The sequence below is a fragment of the Drosophila sulfurigaster genome, chromosome 2R (assembly GCF_023558435.1).
Source record: "Drosophila sulfurigaster albostrigata strain 15112-1811.04 chromosome 2R, ASM2355843v2, whole genome shotgun sequence".
NCBI lineage: Eukaryota > Metazoa > Arthropoda > Insecta > Diptera > Drosophilidae > Drosophila > Drosophila sulfurigaster.
In genome coordinates, this window is record NC_084882.1 from 7,240,668 (window position 1) to 7,262,855 (window position 22,188).

Consider the following 22,188-nt stretch of genomic DNA (forward strand, 5'->3'; position numbering starts at 1 on the left):
TTGGCAGAGCATTTAGTGTGGAAATAAATATGAAAGTTTCATGCCTTTTTGTTTTTGTCGTCAGCATTTGTATTTAATTATGTTAAAAGCTAAATTATGCAATTTGTCTGGGAGGAAGACAAAAAAATTATTGTTTATTTACCTTGATTTTTTTGCTGACAAATTGCAATTTATAATAAACATGAGCATATATAAATTTGTTAAAATTTTAGTGAAAATTTATTACAGAAACGTGGAATATGTAAAGATGTGGGTAAATGTTTGCGACGAATCCAATTGTTCAGCGAAAGTCAAACAAATTTATCGATTCGTCTACACAGAAATGCTAAATCTTAAAATTCGCAATTGTCATCTAACATGCTGTCGACTTATTTCACTAACGTCTGTAAATCGTTGTTGCCTCCGATTACATTCATTTTAATGTAATAATTTAATTACCGCCTTTTAATTATGAAGCATTTGAGTATGCAGTAAACATATTGATTTTTTTGCCTAATGTTTCGACATTGTCTTATGCTAATGTCTTTTAAATTTACATGTGACTCTAGTAGAAACCCAAGGCACACTCAACACAGCCAGGCAAACTAAGTCAAACAGCAACAAGAACAATAGCAAAACGACCTCAACAATTAAGCCAAAATGGTTGCCTGTGGTTTCAGGGTGACCGTAATTATAAGTTAAGCTGCTATTAATTATGGCGCCTAATAGAGCTCTACGATGAGGGGGCGGCGTTTAGCAGTCATTTGCCCCCAAAAACTCACATATGCTCAACCTTAACGTCACACACACACACACACAATCAGGAACTCTCAGAGTTATCGCTTTGCGTCTGGCATCAGCAAAATTTATCAGTCCCGGCAATAAGCTAATCTGGCTGACAGCTTGAAGTCGGGAGTTAGGGGTTGGATGTCGGGTGTGGGGGCGCAAGTTCATCTCCTTCGCAATTACCTATGACACGACCCAAATGAAATCCAAATTAATTTCCCAATAGCTAAAGTTTTGTATCAAATTTGCATGTCATCCACGCCCCGACCCACACTCACCTCCTACACATTCGCACATCATTTAATAGCAGCTGTGCGTGGGAACTTTCGTTGCTAATTAGCAATAAATTCGATGTTTGCATCTATTGAAAATACCTGCAACTGAAATATGGAATGGAATATTGTAACCGATATGCGGGAAATAGATGGAGATTGTGTGATTCGCGTGTTCCAGTTGATAGATACAATGCTGTATCAATAGTAGGGTTAATTAGTTGGAACTGGTTGTGTTGGCAATTTACTTAATTGAAGCCTACACTGAAAGCAATTTTTCCACTTTGCTTACACTCCCATTTCCCTCAATTTATGTGATAACAGCTAACGATTTCAAATATAATCAAGCAGATTCATTCCCTCCGTCTTTGTCTTTTTTTAGTCAACTGGAAGAACGGAAAAACAAAAACCTTGAACAGAAAAAGCTGCATAAATCAATTTGAAATGAAACTTACACTTCATGTACTTTATGTCCGCTTGTCGTAGCTTTTATTTTGCTTTATTGGGAACTGCCTTTCTCCGCTCCATCATCGTCCCTTCGCACATGCAAACACACATATACTACTATACATTGTATCTGCGTAGCTCTACATAAATTTTCCGTGCAAAATCTGCATAAAATCAACGCTAACAAGCCCCATCCGCAGTCCTCAGTCAGCCAACATCCACCATCGAGCATCTTCGCCGCCAACACAGAAAAGGGAATTCGACTGACTGTTGTTCTTCTTTGGAGGCTTGGAGTGGGACACTAAAATCAGTTACAAGTAACTACAACGTTGCAATCTTCTTTCTCTCGGCAGTCGAAGTTGTTGCTGTTTCCCAGGAAATCGACCAGCAAAGATATTCAGTTCACTGAGCAAATACTGAAGCAAACTGAAGTCAAGAGTGAAAACTAAAAGACAACGCGGGGCTCTTTAGAATGCTTATGGAGTACTGCAATAAACATTCATATCTGCATGAACTATGAAATAATATCAAGTGAAACTACTCGTAATCGTCTGTGGTTTCGTTAAAATAAGCCTGATCGGAATGATTCTAGCCACTTATGTATGTTAAATGAATCAGAAACGAAAATAAAGAGTATCAATTACTGTAGCTGCAGAAAGGCTACGCGATTATTTCGAGCACTAAAACACCAAAAACTTCATGTTCTTACGTTGTATTTTTCTTTTTATTCTACATTTAACATTGAAACTTTTATTAAGTATTTATAGGTGCGCGGGTTGTAACAGAGCCCTTAATCGCAAATATTTATAATGTATTAAATAGTATGCATCGGTCTTTCGATAATTAGTGTTGGCTAATGTTGGAAGTTTGGTATATTTATACAAGAAAGTGCTGCCAGATCACTACAAAAGACAAATTAAACAGTTGGGCAGACTTTTTTTTTTAAATGCTAAATTTATTATTACAAAACTTCACGGAATTTAGAATAAGTTGTTTTCAATTAAACTTTTCTTTATTTGCACATTGAATACATTTCTTCTTAAATTAACAATAATTTTGAAATTAATTTACACTTTCCCAACATCTTAACCTAGTAACATTATATACGAGGGCTGTCTGATAAATAACCGACCTCAACGTGAAGCTAGCGGCACATCTGACAAAAAAAGTTTCTACTTCAAATTGTGCATATTATAATAGCTACTCGCCAAAATTTCAGAAATTTATCTTGCGCAATTATCTGTTGACAGTCGTTTTTGTGAGTCTATTTCGGTGATTTCCCCAAAATGGAAAAAAATTTAATATCGAGCTGTAATTAAATTTTTATTTTTGAAAGGCAATACGCCTTCACAAATCAAAGATAAGTTGGACTCTGTGTATGATGACTCTGCACCATCGTTTACCACCGTAAAATTTTGGGCAGCTGAATTTAAACGTGGTCGTAGGAGCTTGGAAGATGATGAACATCCTGGGCGTCCAAAAACTGTAACCACTAACGATAACATCGCTAAAGTTCATGAATTGGTACTAGACGACCGCCGGATTCAAGTTATGGAAATAGCTGAGATTATGAAGATATCAAAAGAACGTGTTTGTCACATATTATACCAAGATTTGGGCTTGAGAAAGAAGTCCGCATTGGGTGCCGCGTTTGCTTACGCTAGACCACAAACGTGCGCGCATGAACATTTCCAGCGGTCTGTTGGCTCAGTTTAGAGGCAATAAGACCGAGTTTTGACGTCGATTGATAACTGTAGACGAAACTTGAATTCATCATTATACGCCTGAAACAAAAATCAAATCTAAACAGTGGATTGAAAAGGGGGGAACCGGCCCCAAAAAAACCTACTCAAATGAGGAGGCAACCTCTTTCGTGAACTCGTATTTACAGACAAAGACGTCAAGTACTATTTGGAAGGGTTGCAGAGATGGGCGCATCGCTGGAGTTACTATGTAAAAAAATAAAAAAAAAAATGTTGAAAAAGTCGCGTGCATCATGGTTAAATCGGTTATTTATCAGACAGCCCTCGTATATATGTAGATTCATATACATATACGTATACTTTATACATGAAATATTCCAAATCTGATATTTAATGAGTAAAGTTTGTCTAGATACATAGGGTGTGATGTGATATGGTAAATATGGTGTGATAAATGTATAATGAAAATGTGGTGTGAACTTATTTGCCTAATGCTTCATTACTTTTTAGTTACACATTGAAAAAAAAAAAAGAAATTATATTTACAATTCTTAAAATTTCTTAATGCAAACGGTTTGAAAGGTATGAGATCGATGACGTATGAGAAAGGAAGCGTCATGTTTAGTAATTGAGAGTGAGTGATAAATCACGATCGTGACTACTTCGTTTACTACTTGCACTGACTGAGGTGTTGTGGATATTAGTGGTCGTTGGTGGGGTCGATGTTTTGACTATTGTGAGCGTGATCTTGACGCATTGCCTTGAAATGTTCTGTTTCAAGTTTCTTATGTAATTTTTTTTTAGTGAATAAACTACAAATAAAAAATTAATATATGTAAGTAAAATCTGGAGTTAAAGCTAATAAAGAGCATTCAATCAGCAATTTAAAATTAATTAATTTTGTAATGAAAAAAGAAAATCAGAAAAAGGTCTACTGTTAGTTTAAATTACTGCACTATTTCAAATTATTATTTAACTGAGTTCGCTGTAAGTAACTATAGCTGGTGAAAGTAGGAAAGGGGGAAGGTATCTTTCAGGCCAATTACTAATTGACAATCTTCGAGTAAATCTACTATGTGCACAAGCCTCTTACAGGCCATTGCACGTGTTCACCAATTTTACTTGGCAAATCTGACTTGAGTGTAAAGGGTAAGCGGAAAGGGATGCAGAGGAGGTGATAGAATATGGTTGGAATGCAAACTGACTTTGAGTTTGGTACGAAGCAAATATAAAACAAAGTTCTCAGCCAAGTTTACGACTACTGTATTGTGGGCAAAGCTGACAGATACGAAAGCTAAGACATACCATAGCAGGCATAGGTCATTCGGAGTACTATAGTTTCTGATTTGGGGGCACGAGGCATAATTTAATGAGCAAATATTCACACAGCTGCCAAGTGGGAGCAAAGTACATAGACGTGTATGTAAATATCTGTATCTGCTACGGTCCATGGATAACAAACGACTTTATGTTTATGTAAATTGCGTAGTACAACGCCATCCGGAGTGCAAAATATGATCAACGCCCGTTAAGGGCCATTTCAGACATGGGGCCCACATAAACTTTAAAACGTCGACTGAAACAACACGAGAACTCGGCAAATATATGCATATGTACATTCGTTTGTATGTATATATTGTGTTATATTAAATAAATACTGTATGTAGCTGCTAGCAAAACTACATAAAAATTCCATTTACCGAGTTGAACATGAAATGTGAGCGAATTGTGAAGCAGTGGAAATTCATCCACAGGGCAGTCAGAAGCTCTGAGCTCTGAGTGCTTCTGTTTTCCTACACAATGTGTTGTTTCTTTAGTTAAGACTACATTAGCATTTGACTATTGTGCCGCCAGATGATGCAAAACTCAAATTGTAAAGCGCATTATGAGACATATGTTAATGATGACGTGCATATTCATCATGTGCAAATTATGAAATATAGAGTATTGCATACTCAAACTAAAATGTGATTAAATTGGTTGATTTAAGGCTGAGCTACAAATTATGATTTCTTGACTAGAACTTGTTGTTTGTCTGCAGCAATAATTCTAAAACTTCTTTGATACTGATGAAGTATGCATTTGCATAAATAGTTTCTAGTGTCGGAAGTAGCCTTAGCATATATACACGAGTATTGAGAATAATAATAAACTGCAAAGATTACATACTCCACAAAATCTCAATACTTAATTAGGGGGATTGATCATTTCTATGTATTATTATGCAAATCAATGAAATAATAAAGTTTATTACTTGATTACTATATTATCATCTTAAATATACTCATTTTCCAATTATCAACCATCAGAGATACATCTCTTTGCAGCAACAATTGGGCGTCACGCGATGCAATTGATGTGCAACTAATTGTTAGGTGTTAAGACTTCGTTCATTGTAATCTCAACTAGTAATTTATAACTCCTCATTGATGCTTAATAGCTACTTTATAGCAGTCAAGATCAATAAAAATGGGAGTATATTGACTGATAATCAATATATCCGTGTTGTAATCAAATGCTACGATATTTGGATTGTCGGAAAATTAATATTGTGCTCGAAATAAAACAAGTTTGATTAACATTAGTCAACGCAGTCTATATTGAAGCGTCTTTGATAGTGGATCGATCATGTGGGATTGGTTGTCATTTTGGAGTTTCTTACATTTTTTTAAGCCTGGTTGCAACTCAGACTGATCCTCTTGTGGTGGAGCTACCCAATGGGTGAATACAGGGTCGTGATAACGGAGGGTATTACAGCTACGAGTCAATACCCTATGCGGAACCTCCTGTAGGGGAGTTGCGCTTCGAGGCACCTCGACCATACACTCAGCAATGGAAGCACGTATTTGATGCCACTCAACCACCAGAACTCTGCCTACAGTGGTCCATTTTGGTAGATGAGGATAATAAACTGATGGGCAAAGAGGATTGTCTGACTGTGAGTGTGTACAAGCCAAAGAATGAGAATCGGAATACCTTCCCAGTGGTGGTTGTTATTCACGGTGGTGCATTTATGTTTGGTGGTGCGGCTGAAGTGGGTCATGAGATGATCCTGGCCCATGGCAATGTGATTGTGGTCAAAGTCAGTTATCGGCTTGGCCCACTCGGATTCTTGAGCACCGGTGATGCCGACTTGCCGGGTAATTTTGGGCTGAAGGATCAGCGACTGGCGTTGAATTGGATAAAGGACAACATTGCACGATTCGGCGGAGAGCCAGAGAATATATTGTTATTTGGCCAATCTGCTGGCGGTGCTTCAGTCCACTTGCAGCTCCTTCAGCCGAATATTAAGCAACTGGCAAAGGCTGCCATCTCTATTAGTGGAAATGCTTTAGATCCCTGGGCTTTACTACAAGGGTATAAGCAAAGAGCATTTGAGTTGGCAAAATTTATGGATTGCAATGATATTAACAGTTCCAGCGAAATAAAGAAATGCTTGAAATCGAAGGACCCCAAGGACATTGTCTCTGCTGTTCGTAATTTTCTCGTCATTGGTTATGTTCCGTTTGCCATATTTGGTCCAGTGGTGGAACCCGAAGATGCGATAGATTCTTTTTTGACCCAACATCCTGAGGATATTATGAAGAATTCCAACTTCGCGGAAATTCCTTGGTTAATAAGCTATACAACAGAGGATGGAGGATTCAATGCTGCTATGTTGCTGGAGAAACAACCCAATGGGAAGGAGCTGATAGAAGAGCTAAATAATCGATGGAAGGAGCTGGCACCAGATTTTCTTTTTTATCGCCAGTCGATGAACAGCGTTGGTGAAATGGACAGTTATAGTAATAATCTCAAAGAAAGATATTTGGGAAATCGTAGCTTTAACCTAGATACATATTGCGATGTTCAGCGTATCTTTACCGACATTTTATTCAAGAACAGTGTGACGAAATTAATGGATTTATACAAAAAACATGGAAAGAGTCCGTTTTACGCATACATCTACGACTTTCCCTCGAGGAAAGGTCTAGCCCACTGGCTTTCTAGAAGAAATGATATTAATTTTGGTAAGAACTTTTGCTTCTGTCATTTAAATTTAAGTTCTTAAATTCCTATTTACAGGAACTGTTCACTGCGACGATTTCATCCTGATGTTTGGCCTACAACCAAACTCCTCGTTAACTTCTGATGAGAGAACTGTATCAGAATATTTTATACAAATGATTGAAGGATTCGCACAGAGTTCAACTGGCGTCTTAAACTACGCCAACTGCAAGTTCAGGAACAATCTGGACCATAAGCAAATTCAATTGCTTTCGATAACACGTAGCGGCTGCGAGAATCTTGAGATCGACGTACTTCCTTGAATCATTATTCAAAAATACATTATAGTAAAGTGGTAATAGTAGGTGGTAATAATTTCACTAAAATTCAAATGGTATATGTGGTATATCGATATAGTACCGCATATACCATTACGGCTCAATATACCAGATTGTGCAACAGACCCTAGTCAGTAGGCGTTTTATCATTTCTTTTACTTCAATTTTATCTGATCGCAACCAAATTTTCAGGAATCATAACTACTATAGTAATTATTGTATATATCAAAATTCGCAACTCTAGCTTTAAAATTACGCTTGTTATTCGATTTTTTTTATTTTCGGGGGCGGAGGTGGGCGTGGCAAAAATTTGAAACAAACTTGATCTGCGTGCAAACATAACAAATGCTGTCGAAAAAAAATTATAGCTCTATCTTATAAGAGGTGTTCATACGGACGGACGGACAGACACACAGACGGACAGACACACAGACACACAGACGGACAGACGGACATGGCTAGATCGTCTCGGCTGTTGACGCTGATCAAGAATATATATACTTTATAGGGTCGGAGATGCCTCCTTCTACCTGTTACATACATTTCCTCTCGGCACAAAGTTATAATACCCTTCTACCCTATGGGTAGCGGGTATAAAAATACATTATAGTAAAGTGGTAATAGTAGGTGGTAATAATTTCACTAAAATTCATTAAATTGTTCATTACTTACAATAAATGCACATAAATATCATTTTATCTATCTATAATTATTAAACTTTAGTTCAATAAATTACTTATGCGATTGAAATGAACATTTTATGCTATTTAAAGATATGCGAATGGGTTTGGTTTGGTCACACTCAATATTTGTATCCCACTCGACTAAAAGTATCATACTTTTTTATTGCCACATCAAAGTGTAATAGCCATTTCATTATATTTCTCCTTTCCGAACTCGAACTTCTTAATTAGATTCCCCTTTTAGACGGCGACTACAAAGTACGTGTAAGTGTGTTTGTGGGACCAAACGATGAAGTTGGTAGACGGATTTATAGCATATATGTATGGTTGCCGAGCACTTTTATCACTCGTAAGTGCAATGGAAAACTCTCCAAGGTATTATTCGAGTATCAAAAAAAAAAAAGAGAAACAATCTTCATAAAAACTATGTATGTACCCATATAATACGACTATTAGCAATTACTCGGTGAGGCCTTTTACGATATCTTACTTATTTGCTGAAGCCAGCCAACATTGCGGCTACTCAATCAATATTGGATTTTACCGCAATCACACACACCACCCACGCTCACAAAGCCGCATACATATAGTAGGTATGAAGAATTTATTGTATTTGTTGGCGGTTTGTTTGCTGGCCAAACATGAGACCCGGCACAACAGCAGCAGCAACAGCAGCAGCGGCAGCAACAACAAGAGAAGCAGCCTCAACAACAAGAAAAACAAATAGTCTGGTTGTACAAATAAATTAAATTAAAATGTATACAAACATAAATTATTTAGAGATAATGTACTGGGCACAGGCGAGAAAGAGAGAGAGAGACAGAGCCACATTGGAGGAGGCTACTAACAATAAGCAGCCGGCCAGAAACCCACAATAAATGCAATAAAAGCAAATTCAATTGGCGAATATAACGAAAACGAGAATAACAGTAGAAGAAATATCGTAAGAAAGCGAAAAGGAAAAATAAAGTGAGGCCAGAGCCAGAACCAAAAGCAGAACCAGAAGCAGAAGTCAGCCACAAACAATGACAAATAAGCCAACCAGCGGACCGAATTCCGAATAAATCACCAAAAATGAGAACTCAAACCCGAGTTCGAACCCCAAACTACCATATAACATATATACTGTATATAAAATCCTGTGGCAAAATGAGCGAAATATGTTTCGGCCGTTATTTGTTTATTTTCTGCTTTGGCGAATTCATCTCCCCCATGGGCTGGAGTGGACGTCTGGTTGATTGTTCCGCATTTACCTGACCAACAAATTTTGGCAACTGTCGAGCATCTTGCAAACAACAAAAGCTACCAGTATTGCCTGCAAGTGCCAGGGCATTAAATGCTTTAAGGCTCCCCAAAAATATTCTAATAGAATAAAATATAAACTGAATGCAAACTAATTAAGCTGCTGTCTTTATTATGAACTGTTAAAACATTAGTTAGTCTTGATTGCAACTAAGCTTGTCAAAAGCAAATCAAATGCCACAAAATGCATTACTCTTCTCAAATAAAAAAATATATACATTTCAAAGTTCTTGTGCATATTTTATTCGAGATAAAAACAAAACAAGTTTCTCTTTGGTTACTTTTCGTAGTGAAACTTATTAAGATGCAAAATAGTAAAACTGGAATCGAGTGCTTGGTAAATCAATTTCTGCATTCCCTCAAAAAATTTGCATTTTCTTTGCGGAAAACAAAATACAGTTAAGTTATTGAATTATATCTTTAGCATAACTTTTCGCAAGAATTTGTTAGCAAGTGCATAAATATACGATTGAGTAAATATTTCAATTTAAATTTAAGAATGTATTGATATGATTTAAAAGCTAACTGTTGCATTTCGAATAATATGAGCTTCAAAATAATGCTCAAATAAAATAATTATTTAAAGTATATTTCTAGCAAGAAGAACGCATAAGGCAACAGAGCATAAAACGTTTAAGTTTAAATCGCAGTTTAATTTCGTGTCATGCTCTCCACTACACATGTATAATTTATAAGTGGAAACTCTTAAAATTTAAATGCGTTTTTATACCCGCTACCCATAGGGTAGAAGGGTATTATAACTTTGTGCCGGCAAGAAATGTATGTAACAGGTAGAATGAGGCATCTCCGACCCAATAAAGTATATATATTCTTGATCAGCGTCAACAGCCGAGACGATATAGCCATGTCCGTCTGTCCGTCTGTCCGTCCGTCCGTCCGTCCGTCCGTCCGTCCGTATGAAACACTAGATCTCAGAGACTATAAGAGATAGAGCTGTATTTTGTTTTCGACAGCATTTGTTATGTTTGCACGCAGATCAAGTTTGTTTTAAATTTTTGCCACGCCCACTTCCGCCCCCGCAAATCAAAAAAATCGAATAACAAGCCTAATTTAAAAGCTAGAGTTTTGGTATATACAATAATTACTGTAGTAGTTATGATTCCTGAAAATTTGGTTGCGATCAGATAAAAATTGTGGAAGTTATTAAAGAAATACTTTTGTATGGGCAAAAACGCCTACTTACTAGGGGTCTTAGCTGCTTTGACTAACAATCCGGTATATTTCGCACTCTGTCTTTTATACCCGCTACCCATTTATTTTGATTGCGATCAGATAAAAATTTTGGAAGTTATTAAAGAAATACTTTTGTATGGGTAAAAATGCCTACTTACTAGGGGTCTTAGTTGTTTTGGCCGACAATCTGGTATATCGTGCCGTCTATGGTATATTTTGAGAATAACTTCGACAACTTTTATCTGATCATAACCAAATTTTCAGAAATCACGGGCAGACAGACGGTCAGATGGACATGGCTACATCATGTCGGCTGTTGATGCTGATTAAGAATGTAACATATGTATGTACTTTATAGGATCGGAGATGCTCAGTCTACCTGCTACATACATTTCCTGACGGCAAAAAGCTATAATACACTTCTAACCTATGGGTAGCGGGTATAACAAAATGTATAATTGTTTTGAATACGGCTTATAATATATTCTTGATTTCTTTTAAACAATTACGTTATCGATTGTAGGTCGGAATGTGAACTTTCACTAGTTCTATTTATTTCATGAAAACGACATGTGTATCTATAAATACTTGTCGACAACTTTGATGTGAGCTGAGACTGAAATCTGTTTGAGCTTTTCAGTTGTTAGTTGCCATTGCTGTTGTTGTTGCCGAGACTGATTTTTGTCATGTTGGCTTGACAGCCTTGGTCTGTGGCTTCCGGCATGTCCAAGTTTAAGACGAAGTACTTGGCAACTTCATAAAATATTCAGCTGCACTTCAGCTCGGCAAACTAGCACTAAGAAGTTGCCTGCTGGTCGACAATCACGTTGGGAGTACTTGCCAGGCAGCACCTTGTCTCTAAGTGTAGTTCATTGGCGATGGCGAATGGGAGGATTACACACAGGAAGTGAAAATCATTGCATTGCCAAATGGTAGATTAAAACGGTGTTAAGTTGAGGCTGCCACGAATGCCACTTGCGGCTCTTAGAGGATCTAACGTCAAGTACTTAAGATTATGCCAAGCGAATGGTTAAGCTGTTCATGCGACAAAACGAGGGACCATCGAATAGTTTATAGAAATGATTTCATTTTGCTGCCGACACTTGAATGAAAAATGTGAAGAAAAAACAAGTGACACTTGGACTTGCTTTGCTAATGCTGTGAATTGAAGAGAAATGGGTAACGAGAGGCAGCCAAGGGTAATGTCGACAGCAACACCTTCTGCAGCTACAGCTACAGCCTGCCACAACCAACAAAATGTTGTTGAAGGACATGTAGTGGATAACATGAAATATACCAGCAAACGACAACAGCAACAATGAGTGAATGCAAACCGTCGTCGGCATTCGAGCATTCGGTTGTGTAAACATTTTAATTTCTGCAGCAAACAAATGCGCAGCAGCCACAGCAGCCTCAGTCTTAGCCAACAATCCCCAGCTCACTTTCTCTTTGCACTACTGTCTTCTCATACTGCTTGCTGTCCTCGTCCTTTCAGTCTCTAATGGCAATACGTATGTACATGCTGCTCCCAAAACAACATTCATTCCATGTGGACCATGGTCGTCCAATCCCATTGCAATGTCGGTTGCCGCCATTGTGTAGGAAGAGAAGGTATTCGGGCGGCATCAAGACGATGATTGTTGTTCTTTGGATATCCGTTTTTAAATTTCCAGCCCGCCACAATTGAATTCCAGTGAAGACAGAGAGAATGTCAATGCTACTTTAGAAAGAATTTGAGTTGAAATTGCCATAAGAACTATAATCTTAAAAAAAATTGTTAACGATATTTCAGCATGCATTCCAATGACATTCAATGACAACTCACGCAACCATCACTAACAGAAGGTACAGTTTATGAAATCTTAGTTTTTGAACATTTTAGCTGCAGTCCCCAAATGCCGTTTAGCTCACAATCTCTCTCACACACATACACATACAACCGTACATTATGACAGGAGAATATGCTTTTTGTTCAGTTTATGGCCTTTTCTGCTGCCATAAACACCAACATGCCACCTCTCCTCTCCCTCCCCCGTACTAACCGCTTCTCAGCTCAAGTTCCCACTCCAACGGCATGCCCCATTACTGCATGCAGTACTTGTTGGAAAAAAAATGCACAAAAATACAAGTAAGAATGCTCTAGTCGAGAATGCTCGAATGCGATATCCTCTGCATCCAATTTGAATAACATCATCAACTTCTCTTAGAGTCAAACATTGATATTTGAAAGCATTTATTTCCTACTGCAGCAGGAGACTTCGAGCTGGGCTGGTATCTTTTTACCCATCGCAATTATGTGTTATACCTTTTGACCAGGATACTGGGTATACAAAGAAAGCAAAAGGCAACTGAGAAACCGCATTTAGCAGCACCACACACAATAATGTTTATTTGTATATAAAATAAATTCATATATATATGTGTGTTTGTTGTATGTGTTATGTGTTATGTGTGTACATAAGTATATATTTATATAGCATAAGTATTCATAACATAGGGAGAAATGCAGCCATGCTTTTTGTGTGCAAAAATGGCAGATACGAGCTTGCATTTCAAGGATACTGTTACAAAGCGAAGCCTGCCTGACTTGTGGACATACGAGACTGAGAAGGACGGGCAGAAATAGCGAGACAGAGACAGAGAGAGAGAGAGAGAGATGAATTGAGAGGAAAAGAGTCCCGTTTCCACTGTTCAACAAAAAAAGATGAAAGTTTATTTTACATTTGCACATGCACTTCGCGCAATTAATTTTGCAAAATTTCAAATTTTGCAAGCCCACAACAAAAACGAACGCAAAAAGGGATGGCGAATATCAGAAAAGAAAACATTTTCATTTAGCTGACAGTTTATTATTTTTAATGAGGCATATTATAAGTGTAATCAACTACAACACACCCTTTCACTGGCCAGCTGAAGCGTTGATTTTGATAGCCACAATAAAAACAATGACACTTTCATTAAAATATTTATACACTGCATCCTTTATTCATTATTCTTTACACTCGACTTGAATATGGTTCATGGCTTCTCATTTATGAAAAAAATATGTTAAGGTTACTTGTACTTGTTATTCGGCTTAATTATAATACAGCTAAATTCAGTTTGAATAAACTGTAATAAAGCATAAGTCCGGAATCAGTCCATTCAATGATGATAATGATATTATCTTAGCTACTATAACAATTAGAGTCAAATAATTGAAGGTGTAAGCAGTAGACATATTTCTAAATGTTCGAATCTCCCACTTTTGGAACACTAAAGGTATTTCCGATACAACAGAAGGTAAAGTAAATGACTATGCATTCTTTTGAATGAAAACATATTTCAAATACTTGAACTTATGAATGTAGTTCAGAGCAGACGACTTGATATGCAAGTTATGAAAATAAGATTTCTTAAAATAACCAGTAATTTTTGATAAAATATACAAATTAGATATTTTAAATACCAGTTTGTCACTCAGAAGTTATCGAACTAAAAAAATAAAATTTTATTTCTATGAAAAATAATGACTATTAATTTAAGTACACATAAAAATCTCCACAGTTCCAAAAGTGTTTGAATATGTAATTAGAATTAAATAAGTTTAACAAACAGTACATAAATATCTTAGCGATTACAATTCTTAGAGTAAAAATATTCTAAATATATTAATAAGATGAAAAAAGGTATAAATACATATTATAGCCGGACTATCAGTTTTAGCTGCTTTGCTTAAAGTGTAGATTATAGTTAATGTTCCTTATTTGTATTGAGCTTTAAAGGATTATGGAATACTTATTTATGTTCATATTACATATTCCGTAAGTTACAAGATGCGACAATATTTTGCTTTTTTAGAATGGCAATCGAAGCATGCTCAAATGTATTTCTCAATTGTCCTTGAGCATTTATTACAAAAAAGAAAGGAGAAACGTTAGTAATTTATGTATGTAGATGGCATAAATTCATACTCTCGTAGTATGACATAAAAGATTATTTACCTTGATTGTGTCTCGCTCTGTAGGGGTTCAAAATATACTTTAACGCATGGCAAAAGTTTCACCCCATAAATTAATTCTCAATGTGGCATTTGGTCTTTTTGGAAAAGTACAATGACATTTATTATAATTTAGCCTTTACGAAAAATGCGACAAAATAAAAGCACCAACAAAAATAATACACACTCATACACATATTCACAATACTTATATTAAAACATCTTTACTGTCTACACAGTAAAAAATGACAATAAATCTAACTGACTGTATTAAGTACACTGAAAAATTAGGAGAATATGTTGAAACATTTAACCATTATATTAATAAGAATTGTATATAAAAGATACACAAAATTGAATTAAATGTTCACTTTTAATTATAAAATAATACTGCATGCACTAACAAAGTTTAAAAATGTTTAACAAGAACAAAAAAAAATTTATTTAGGTTTTGTTTAAGTTTAATTAAATTCGAAATTTTTGAATTAATTTAACACTGTATTTAATTAAGATGTAATTTTGTAGATGAATCGCTTATGAAATGTTTTGTATTTAATATTTTTTAAAAATATATTGTAAAATATTGCATAACAAATATAATTAATTATGGATATATAATATATAAATTTGTTTAATAATATCAATGATATTTTAATTTATCCAACTTGAGTAGATGAAACTTGAAGCATTTTACGGACTTTCAGCAGTGTAGCTACGGCTCTGCCATGATATCTCATGTAGCCACATAAACGGAATATAATACGCCCGTTAACATGGTCACCAGCGACGCACACACACACACTTTTACAAAGACAGGGTTTGTTGAGAAGTGGGGGCGAGTGCAATTTGATCTTGTGCAAACAATTGGACCGGGTCAAAGACAAAACCAACTTGAAAGCACGCCCAATCCTATGGACTACTCATACTCGTATGTGGCACTTATGCTAGTCTCACAGTGTCGAGTCTGGGTCTCGGTCTCTGTCTCGAGTCATGTGCAGGAACTGTGTGACTATTATCCTTTGACCACTACTCGGGCTGCTAACCTTAACCATAAATTGGCTAAATAGCCACGCAACATGCCAGGGGTTGACAGCGGAGTAAACTACACGTCTGACCGTCGATATGAATGTTGGTTATGCCGCACATACACATTTGTACGATAGTATACTATGTTTGTACTGGGATGCGTGTATGTGTGTGTGTGCGTGAGGTCCAATCAATTTATCACTTGAAAAGCGACAAGCTCGTCGCTTGCACTACGTCCCATGTCCTGTGTCCCATGTCCTTTTGCACTACGGATGCGGCTATTTTGCTGTGTCTGTGGTTGTTTTGGCAGCCATCCACACACGGCAGAGGCAGAGACAGAGGCAGGGAAAGGCTCGACACACAAATGGGTGGGAGTAAAAAAGAATTATAATTTTTTCCCCCCATTATAACATTTATAAACAAAAGGGATATTAGTGCCAAGCGCTTGTTTGCCCCACATGACGACAGCAGCCGCTGGTCAAGCGATTATTGCAGTGCGGAAACAACTTGGTGTGGCAAGCGTCGAGGTCGTGTGTCGTGTGTCGTGGCATTGGTAATATTGGTCAGCTGAGAGGGGGCCGAAAAACTGAAAGGTATTAGGGCGCACGTTATGGGGCTCATTGAATGTGTCGCAAAAGATTTAATGGAGCATGATCCTGGCATAGGTGAAATATGCAGTATAAACGTACGTATTTAATCAGACGGGAAAACAAGCCATGGACTCTATGGATGACCGCTGACCCAACAGCAATAAATCATCACTCTGCCAGGCAGCGGCGAGTTGCGTCCAGTTGCTGGCATTTGGTTTATTGATATTGTAGTCATAGTATTACATGGCATTGTTTATCCATGTCCTGTGTCTCCATCCTTCTTTCTCCCACACACAAACCCTCACACGCAGACATACATTAATATTAATCAAATTTATACTTTACTCTCATATTTCGTGTATCTCGGTTTTTGGGGAGAAATTGATCATGTTGAACAAAAGTTTACTACAGCTTATTGACTTGCAGCTGCGTTTCAACCAAAACTTTAACAATTTGCTTAAGGCAGGTCCTGCCCCGGACTAAATTATGTTAATTTGTGTATGTGAGATGAGGATGAGGGTGAGGATGTAGGCGAAGATGGCGATGACGATGTAACTGGAGTTAGTTCAATAAAGTTGTACGTTGTTGGCCATACTTAACTCATAACTAATGCAAAGAAAGTTATTAGAGCTAAGGCTTTGGGCTCGGCTCGGCTCGACTCGATTTGGCAGGGCAAGGCAAGATTACGCATACGTCATGTCAGCCGAGCGGAAATGGGCGCTTTCAGCCGCTGCATGCCACATGGGCCACATATCAAATCGCATTTGAGGCATTTAGCCAGACGAAAAACGACTGCAACAAATCAACTAAGTGAAAGCCGAGTGCTTGGTCATGCCAGTTAGCAGTTTGACAAATTGCCACTCGGCTTTATGGCCTGCAGGGGAACAGCGGGGAGCGGGAAACTGGATGTGTAAGGGTAAGAGTCTTGTGAAAGGTAAGAAGAGCAAAGGCAAGACGTTGTTTATTTGCCTTTCATGTCGCGCATGTTAAATGCAAATTATTCAAAATACCCTTACCACTAGTTTGTACCTTTTTTCTGCAACCTGCTAAGACCCTGCTCGAAGGACCAAACACACATTCACACCTTTGCACATATCCTGCACGTTGGTTGACCTTTTCACAATCCGGCAAAGCAGCCATCCGCCGCTGCCTCGTCAGTCGCCCGTGTAATTTGTGACATTTTGTTTTGCTCAGCTTCGTTTTAACAAATAAGCTTCACGCGATTATGCAAATTTTTAGTGTAGTGTTCACTTGCTTTTCCTTTTAAATACAATGCAAAGTTCTCTCGCCCAGGTAGTACTCTGAGCTGAGCCTGCTTCCGCCATGAAAGGTCACCTAACCGAAGCTCTTGCCTCATTTTTTAGTGCCTGCCTGGCTGCTCGGCTGCCATCACAGAGATTTGCATGAATAAATTAGATTTCGTTTATTGTTTGAGTGGAACATGCAATAAAACTTTAGTTTATTTACGCCAACTTTGAGTAGTTTGAAGGGCGTGAAAGTCGTTGACAGTGAAATTTAATGTAATAATCTTCAAAAATGCATGCAAAATAAGCACAGACGAAGTGTTGAAAGTACACAACAAAAATAAAAATAGTTTTTCAGGGTGAAACATTTTCAAAAGAAATAAATGCATTTTTCTTTGTTATTTCAGATGAACTTCTACATAAATTTACTCAGATTTATTATAGTAAAATTTAATAATAACTTCTATAACATTTAACCATCATTCCCTCCCCTTCGAGCCTTAGACGTGTGTTTACCAACTTCATAAGACGTGTATTATGTGCATTTGATATATTTCTCAATAAAAATATCACGCGAGTCCAACAATGCCACATGGCGCATGAAGCATGGTGCAACAGAGGCAACTTGGTGTAGCTGGAGGCGGACAATGAGGATGAAAAACTCATGTGTCACAGGGAAAATGAGAAATGATCAAAGTGAGTGTTTGGCTGTGGAAAACTGCAGATGCAGCAGCTGCTGCTGCCCAACTGGGACATCATCAGCTGCTACTTGCAATATTCAGCAAATCCAAGCCAAGCAGATGTGTGTCCTCTACTGCCCCGACTCTTCTATCTTCTGTCCTGTCCACTAGCTTAATACGGTCTAAAACTGCAACTGCAGCAGCACCAACTGTGAGAGCAAGCTCTTCTGCTACTGCGAAGTAATCAGCAAGCCAGTCAAGAGGCGTGAATGGGAAATAGGATTCCAGAGGGGGGTGTGGCCAGATTAAAGTTGGTTTGGGGAACTGTTTGTGTGTGTGTGTCTGCCATGTGCTTAGCCCAAGTAATTAGTTGCTGTGCATTGATTTTTACGCCGCGACGCCGGCTGCTCCCTAATTTGGCATGACAAATTGTTAATACGTCAAAGCACTGACATTCTGCAGCCAGCCAAGGCTTCAACAACAACAAAAATAACGCTTTAGTATACATACATATGTACACAAGTATAGCAATTGATGTGGCAACGTTGTTGCTGTCGCCGCCGACTGCCTGAAGCCGTCAGAATTTATGGTAATAAAAGCTGTAGACATGGCTTAGTATGTTTGTATGTCATGATTCAGCATGTGTGTCTGTGTGTGTGTGTGTGTGTGCAGACAGAGTGCGCTGACATGAGGCGTAATGGCACGCCTCATCACATTTAGAGAATTCATAAAACAAGTATACGCCGAGTATGCGTTGAGCATAAATCATTTTAACGCAAAAGGCGCAACCCAAGAAGAACAAATGCTGTGCACCATTTCACACTGGCCACCTGTCCATATACCATATGTATTTACTTTATATGTGTTCCGCTCAACACTCCTTCATTCAATTCATATGCGCACCTCACGGACAGTCGAAGCAATTACTTAAACACAAATAATACGACCACTCAACCCGGACTTTATAATGCCATCAGTTTATTCACAAGTAATATATTATCAGTCGAGCTCAAGTATTCACTTGTTTTTGACGATTTATTTTATTTTTTTTTTTTGCAACACAAGAAGTTGCCTTGCACTCGGCCCTTACAAATTTTTGAAGCTTCTGTGAATAAAAAAAGTAGAAGGGTTTTGCCTGATTGTGGGTTAGGAGTGTACTTCGACTATATTATAATTATTACTCTTGTATATTTGGCATATCGAAATGTTTTGCATACTTGAGTCTAACTTTCCTACTTGTTACATATATCAAGAAATGAATGTAGTTGTACATTGATCTATGAAATATAGCATTAAGTTAGTATTTTTGGTATATTAATTCGGTACATTTAAATTTTAATTAAAATTCACTCCAATCACTATAACTATAGGTAAGGGGCTGTCCATATATTACGTAATCACGTTTTCTGCGATTTTTGACCCCCTGGTAATCAAAAGTAATCAATTGATGAACACCCTCCCCTTACAATGATTACGTAATCACAAAACAAAAAAAATATGAAAATTTGTTCTTTTAATCTGTATTTTCAAAAGAAGATTCCAGCCAATCTTTAATATTTCTATACCCGCTACCCATAGGGTAGAAGGGTATTATAACTTTGTGCCGGCAGGAAATGTATGTAACAGGTAGAAGGAGGCATCTCTGACCCTATAAAGTATATATATTCTTGATCAGCGTCAACAGCCGAGACGATATAGCCATGTCCGTCAGTGTGTCTGTCCGTCTGTCCGTATGAACACCTAGATCTCAGAGACTATAAGAGATAGAGCTAGAGTTTCGACAGCATTTGTTATGTTTGCACGCAGATCAAGTTTGTTTCAAATTTTTGCCACGCCCACTTCCGCCCCCCGAAAATAAAAAAAATCGAATAACAAGCGTAATTTTAAAGCTAGAATTGCGAATTTTGGTATATACAATATTTACTATAGTAGTTATGATTCCTGAAAATTTGGTTGCGATCAGATAAAAATTGTCGAAGTTATTAAAGAAATACTTTTGTATTGCAAAAACGCTTACTTACTAGGCACAGTGGTTCCGCCCATAGGCCAAAAATAAAAAAAGTCATAACAACAAAAATTTACGAAAAGTAAACAAATCGTTACTAAAATGTCCAAGCTTCTTCATTGCAAACTAGATTTTTCTGGAAATCTAACGGTTCTTTCTAAAAATAGACATCATATGTGCCATTGCAACTTAAAACCATGGAAAATGATCAAAAAAATGAAAAAAATTATTTGGAAGAATCCACGACCTTCATCTACACGATACTGCAGACCATTAAGATTCCAGTTTGCAAAAGAAACAGCTCAATTATCTGAAGACGAAGAAAAGTATTTCAAAACTAAGATTGAAGCGTTGGATACCACTCTATGTAATGTGTCTGGTAGAGAAATTAAAATTAAACACAGCTTGCAGTTGACCATGGTTGATGGGAAAATTTGTAGTGCCCTAAGTCACACGTCATCCTCTAAGTGCTATATGAGGCGAAACCGACAGAGATGAACGATTTGGAAAATTGTTTGAAAAATGTTTAGAAGGCAGCACACCCGAAAGACTTCTCGGATTGATACGAATATAGATTTGATGCACAGATTACTTCTGAGTTCGGATCCGTATATTACTGGCCAAAGAAGGCTCCCACATTCTAAAAAATCCGACTTATCAGCATCAGCATTTCAACTACTTGATGACTTCAACTGAATATATCTTGCTATTATTTAATTTTTAAAATTTGATTTGCCTATAATTTGTATTTTAGATTCGTATTATTATTATATTTTTTTTTATTTTACTGTAATTTACTTGTAAAATTAATAATTAATTAACTAAGTGATTAGTATATGTGGGCGTTTTGGACGCCTTCTTCCTCTTAAAATATTATTTAAATGTAAAACTACTTTCATAAAAAAAAGTTAGAAACTGAAAATAGAAACACGTTCCAAATTTGGTCCGATATTTTGTATGGTAGCTACAGGAAATAGTCGCGCGATATGTCCAATTTTTTTTTTCTATAATTAAAACATTTTTATAGAATTTTGGGCAAAATTTCGTAGCAATATAACAACTAGAAGTATTTTTGGCCGCAACTCCCATACTGGCGGAACCACTGTGCTAGGGTCTGAGTTGCTTTGGCTGACAATCTGGTATATTGTGCCGTCTATGGTATATTTTGAATGCGGTACTATGTCGATATACCAAATATACCATTTGGTATATTTTTAGTATTTGTGCAGTATATTCGGTATATTTTGAGAAAATACCGCAAAATATGTTTCTTTTATTCAAAATGGGTAGCGGGTATCTTACAGTCGAGTACACTCGACTGTAGCTTTCTTACTTGTTATTATTGGAAGTTGGCTTGTCAAAATCTCTTTATATCCGCAGGTATCATCTTAGTCTTCGTCGTCTACATAATCCTCGTGAAGCCATTCGAGGTCTTCACATCCTTTGTATGACTGAATTACTAGGCATTCTCCCTATCACCGTCCAGCCACACGGTAAAAGGGTTTCTTAGATTTCCAATCAAAGCTTACAGCTACATTTATACGAATTATTGCATTCGGTACTTATCGACAGATTAATCGTCGCTAAACCAATTTTTGAATAAATACTTTTAACAAAATTTTTATAAAATTATTACGTAATCATTGTCCATTGTCCCTCCCCATGTAATCAAACATAATCATTTCCTTGACCCCCTCCCACCCCCTAAGTGATTACGTAATATATGGACAGCCCCTAAACAGTGAGCATTACAATAAATAAGGATGTACTTTCGTATTGTAGAAAACATTTTTCTAAAATCCTGGTACAATAAATTACTGTGTTGATTTGAGCCAGTTATTTTAACAAAGACGATAACCGATTTATGGATCTCACCATTTGAACTGGTGCATTTATTGAGTTTAATCAGCAAAAATAGCTCGAGTATTAATTTATCATTTGTTTTAAGTGGAAAGGGTATATTTTAGACTAAC

At 37.0% G+C, this 22,188-nt stretch overlaps 1 protein-coding gene across 1 annotated transcript; it reads left to right on the forward strand.

Annotated features, from left to right (window-relative positions):
• Nucleotides 1–5,702: 5,702 nt before the first annotated feature.
• On the forward strand, nucleotides 5,703–7,516 carry LOC133836656 (esterase-5B-like). Its single transcript, XM_062267248.1, is given in 3 exon segments — nucleotides 5,703–5,721; nucleotides 5,773–7,197; nucleotides 7,253–7,516. Coding segments are annotated over 3 exon segments (1,689 nt in total). The 3' UTR covers nucleotides 7,498–7,516.
• The last annotated feature ends 14,672 nt before the right edge of the window (nucleotides 7,517–22,188 follow it).